We start from the raw sequence: 5,471 nt of genomic DNA, 5'->3' as shown, positions 1-5,471 counted from the left end.
AATTGCATAATTTCTAATTAAAAATTTACAAAAATACCCCATATAAATATGGCGGAAAGGACGTGGAAAAAATTTTGAGGGGCAATTATGACTTTAATAATACTAATGCATGTATTAGAATCTACTGCATTACTAATACTATGATTTTTTATGCATTAGTAATACATTCTTTAATACCAAATAGTGTGTATAACTAATACTGACATTGTTTTTCTTAATACAATCTACCAAACGACCTTAATGATAATAGAATTTTTACAAAAAAATACTCCCTCCGTTTCAGAATAAGTGAATTGTTGGGGTATTTATTGATGTTTCAAAATATGTGAATCATTGATTTTTTTTTTTTCAAATTTACCCTTATGATTTGACAACCAATTAACTTTTAAAAAAATATTACAAAGTTAGTTTTTTCTTTTTTTAAGGTAAAAATGAAAAGTTATGTTAAATTTATACTTTTAATGTTTTTTTCTTAATTTGTATGTCAAAATTCAAAAATTCATTTATTATGAAAGGAGTAACGTTTATCACATGACCATCCCTTTCAATGGACTTATCAAGTTTCAAGTCAATATTTAAAGTTTGTCAATAAGAAAAATCAACACATACTAATATATATATATATATATAAAAAAAAACTTTCATTATCATGAATTAATGTTTCATGATCTCTAAATGCAAAGAAAAAATAAAAAAAATCTATTTTTGTCATAGTGAGTATTGGTCACCATGTTTATCATGTCAAGTATGAACACCAGGTCGATTTCAAGCCAATCGAAGTCTGACAATCAAAATCACAAATACTCTCTCCGTTTCATAATAAATAAATTATTAGATTTTGACATACATATTAAAAAAAAAACATTCAAGACATAAATTTAACACAACTTTTCATTTTTACCAAAAAAAAAAAAGGTTAACCTTATAATACCTTTTCAAAAGCTAATTGGTTATCAAATCATAAGGGCAAATTTGAAAAAAAATTCAATGATTCACTTATTTGAAACACCAATAAATACCTCAACAATTCACTTATTCTGAAATTGAGGGAGTACCAACTACACAACGCAACTCTTTCCTATTAGTAAGGACGCACCCTACCTACTAACCCTCTACTCTAATATACGTCCTCTACATTTTCCTATCAATGGTCATGTTTCATAAACTGGCAAAAACAAAAAAGCAAAGAAGCGATATTTATCACGCTGAGTGTCGTTCACCAGGCCCTTTCCAATAGAATAATACACGAAACAAGACACCCATGGACTGGGCGGAGCTACAGTTGGGACGATAGGAGTTCATACGAAACCCCTTCGATGAAAAAAATTATACTATATATGCATGGTTAAAATTATTTTTTATGAATATATAGTAGATGTCGAACCCTATTCGGTTAGTTCGTATGTTCAGATACAATGCAAGCCTACCCATTACTCCTCTACTGTAATTCACGTCCTTCACATTTTTCTATCAAGAGTCGTGTCTTTCGTAAGATCATGCTGAGTATCGTTCACCAGGCCGTTTCCAATGGACTAACCAATTTTCACCCAAGGGGCTAAAATTGAACAAAATATAAATCTATAGTTGGGCTTGCAAAAAAATTTCAAATAGCCCATTTTATTTGGGCTAGTAATAAACATATCACATAGACCCAAAAATTAAAACTTGTTTTATTTTGCCTTCTCTAACTATATTTGCTTTGCTTCTTTGTTTAGCTTCCATTTTTTTTTTTGGTGGCAATGGCATTGGAAGCTTACAGTACATCACAAAATACTGATAAAATTCATACAGATGTTCTCTCACAAGCTAGAACTTCTTGTTACAAGGTACTATTTTTTTGCATAATTTTTTGTTATTTAAGCTCCAAAAAATGTACATTTTTATCAATCTTGATTTGTGGGGTGGGGTGGGGGGTGGGGGTTAAGGATTTTGAGTTAGTGGTTCTAGATTATAAAGATTGTAGTTTAATTCTTGCTTTGCTTGTCAAAATTAATTCTTTTTGTAAGTATTAATATTGTGAAGTGCTAAAAAAGTTTCTTTTTGCACAAATTTTTGTTCTTTAAGGTTCAAAAAATGTATGTACCTTTTTTAATCAATCTTGATTATATCGGGGGAAGGGGAGCCTTGGAGTAACTGGTAAAGTTGTTGCCGTGTGACCAGTAGCTCACGGGTTCAAGCCTTGGAAACAACCTCTGGTAGAAATGCAAGGTAAAGCTACGTATAATACACCCTTGTGATGAGTTCTTTCCCGGGACACCGTGCATAGCGGTAGCTTAGTGCACCGGGATGCCCTTTTTTTTATTATATGCGGAGTTAGAATTTTGAGTTTATGGTTTAGATATTCTAAATAGTGTAGCTAGTGTACTTTTATTGCTACATGGTACAATTTTTTTTGCACATTTTTTGGTTCTTTAAGGTCCAAAAGGTTACATTTTTATCAATCTTGATTAAAGTCGGAGTTAGAATTTTGAGTTTATGGGTTCTATATTCTAAATAGTGTAGCTAGTGCACTTCTCTTGCTACAAGGTACAATTTTTTTTCCATTTTTTTGTTCTTTAAGGTCCAAAAGGTTACATTTTTATCAATCTTGATTAGGGGCGGAGCTAAGATTTTGAGTTTATGGGTTCGAGATTGAAAGTGTACTAGCTTACTTGGTTAATGGGCCCCGTCCCACATTAGTTGTTCGCGTTACTGAAAGTAGTTGTGGCAAATTACTTGTCCAGTTTATAAAATCAAGATAGAATTAATTTTATTTTTCCCTTTTGTCCCTTAAAGTTATTCTTTCCGGAAGTATAAATATTGTATAATTCCAAAAAGTTTCTTTTTGCACAAATTTTTGTTTTTTTAGCTCTAAAAAAATGTACATTTTGATCAATCTTGATTAGACGCGGAGTTAGGATTTTGAGTTTATGGGTTCGAAATTCTAAAATGTCTAACTAATGGGTTTGCTGAACCCAAATTTCTTGTTACAAGGTACAATTTTTTTCCTGTTTTTTGTCCAAATTTTTTGTTTTTTAAGGTCCAAAAAGTTTATATCTTTATAAATCTTGATTAGGGGCAGAGTTAAGATGTAGAGTTTATGGGTTCGAGATTGTAAAAGTTGTAGCTTAATGGGTTCAAAACACCTTACGCTAATTGACACCCATTCGTCAGAAAATTACACTGTTTGGCTAAGTTTGTATAAATACGATATGTTGACTCCCCTTATTGTTTAGGTATGTCTATCTTTTTATATTTTGACACGCCCTTTTTGAAATTTCTTGCTCCGCCCTGATCTCGATAAAGCTTATTGAAGCTGTTGATTCGTTATTTTAAAGGCAAGAGATGCATTTTATTCATGCATGGAGAAAGAATCCAGCAAGAAACCTACAGAAATCGCGACAGTTGGTCTTTTATACCCTGTCGAATGCAAGAAAACCAGGGAGGAATATGTGAAGCAATGTCGACCTACTTGGGTAAGGCGTTTAAAGCAAAAAACTTCTACGAAAATGGGCTTTTTTTAATTGGTGTATTGTGTATAGGTTAAGCATTTTGATAGGCAGTATTGTGCTAAGAAGAGGGTTCAGAGACTTTTGGATGATACTGAGTCGAGGAGAGGTTTGTTGTTACTTCCTGAACTTTATAATTTCATACGTTATTGTTCCATGTTGATAGCTGCATATGACTATTGTTGTGTTTGATATACGTTGTCGAATTTTCTTGATACTGAGTTCAAATTGGTAAAGTTTGAAGTTTTGAGTGAATGGGCAAGTCCTATTTCACTTCTGACCTTTGTTTAAGTTAGTATAGATCGGTGTTGTTAAAGGTCCGGTTAAAGCACGCTTGAGTTAAGCCTTAAGCATAGATCATTTGAACACTTCGTCCCGCTAACCTAGCAGGTGCTTCGGTATCATAATCGAGACTCTAAGACATGCTTCCGTAATTCTGGAAAAGTGAAACGAAACAATTGATACTTCACTTTATCGTTTTCTTCAGTTTCTTCGTCCATATATTTGTTGTTCACGAATCATGCTTATAATTATTAGTCTTGGACTACACATATTTGTATTTTTTTTTTCATCGTTTGCACCTTTCATCATTAAAGCCACTCTATATTCGCACTTAAAGCCCCAACAAACTGTAGAGCTTTTTGCTCTTTTCGCTTTTGATAACATTGGTATAGTATAAATAATCTCAAGAGAGGCATGGCCTGATGTAAAGAGTCCTCCGCCTCCGACAATGAGGTTTGGGGTCTGAATTACGTAGGGAGCAAAGCAGAAATGTAACTGTTAGACTCCCCGGAGTTCGTCTTTTTTGGGGGATTGGGGCATTGTTGATGTTGGGTTCATATCAGAAAAGAAAAATAACATAAAGGAGATATGTAAGTAAAAGTAGCAAATAAATTGTTTACTTGTAGTTCTGAAATCTAGTAACATTTTTATGGGTGCTATCGTCAAATTTTCGTGTGAGTGATTGATAGCAAGTATTGATTCGTGAGAGTTACTTGCCTATTGGTTTCTCCGTCTCTTAAATTCTTTTGAGGAGGGTGTACAGAATGTTTTGAAGTTGTTCGGAGTAATTTAGCTTTATTGGCTTGAGTTGAACCTTTTTTTGCAGGGGTTTAAAGCTCGACTTTTACGGAAGATGATAGTGCATAACTCATTGTCGTGGTAAACTTACCGTCCAATTCTTGCTTTGAATGTTCAGAACTTCCATTTAAGAAGTGGGAGTAGCACACATGCCGGATTCCTACGGATCAACCATTTGATTGGCATGTATTTTACCTGCAGAGTGAAAATAAGTGTAACGTGGAGTTTCCATCTTGCCTTCCGAACATGAGTTTAACTTCGATAGTTATACAGTTTCTTGAGATGAAGTGTTTTTCTGATACTCTTCGATTTATTAGACTGAATGGTACTGATAATCTGGGTAAGTATAGCTTCTATCTGCGTATATCTTTTATATATTCCACAGAATGAATATTGGATACAGTACTTTTTTTACGAAGCTGTCTTTACCTTGCTTGCTAAATGCTGTAGTGAATAAATGAGATCATTTTTTTAACTTCCGATTCTCTCTCTCCGATAGTGTTAGGGTATCCTCTATCTTGGTATAATTTCATTATTGGTTGCTCTCTGTCTAGGAATCAGAAACAGCCTCCCTACTTCTTCGGAGGTAGCGGTATGGACTGCGTACATTTTACCCTCCCCAGACCTCACTTTGTGGGAATACACTGGGTTTGTTGTTGTTGTTGTTGTGTTCCGTCTAGGAGCCCTTCGCCAAATATTATCAGAAGATTGCAGAGGGGACTTGAGAAGGCTTTGAAACCGTAGATGGGGGGCTATGTAGAAAAATACGTAAGTTTAGTTTTGACGTAGTAAAGAAAGGCACGATAGATATATACTTACTGAAGCTCTTGAATGGTGGATATGTATTTTAAGAGAGACTTGACTGCCATTTTGAGTGAATGAAACCTATGTTGCTCGGACTCT

The 5,471-nt window shown here is 33.9% G+C and overlaps 1 protein-coding gene across 2 annotated transcripts; it reads left to right on the top strand.

The window, feature by feature from the left end:
* Positions 1-1,498: 1,498 nt before the first annotated feature.
* Positions 1,499-4,986, top strand: LOC107840828. 2 transcript variants are annotated; one of them, XM_016684763.2, is made up of 5 exons: positions 1,499-1,826; positions 3,318-3,455; positions 3,522-3,597; positions 4,597-4,649; positions 4,770-4,986. In XM_016684763.2, the coding sequence occupies exons 1-4, from the start codon at positions 1,740-1,742 to the stop codon at positions 4,602-4,604; spliced, it is 309 nt and encodes a 102-aa protein (XP_016540249.1). In that variant the 5' UTR covers positions 1,499-1,739; the 3' UTR covers positions 4,605-4,649; positions 4,770-4,986. The 2 variants fall into 2 exon arrangements, with proteins under 2 accessions (XP_016540249.1, XP_016540247.1); XM_016684761.2 differs by having other exon boundaries at positions 1,669-1,826; positions 4,597-4,986.
* Positions 4,987-5,471: the final 485 nt, after the last annotated feature.

Source organism: Capsicum annuum, chromosome 9, assembly GCF_002878395.1.
Source record: "Capsicum annuum cultivar UCD-10X-F1 chromosome 9, UCD10Xv1.1, whole genome shotgun sequence".
Lineage (NCBI taxonomy): Eukaryota > Viridiplantae > Streptophyta > Magnoliopsida > Solanales > Solanaceae > Capsicum > Capsicum annuum.
This window is presented reverse-complemented; position numbering and strand designations above follow the sequence as displayed.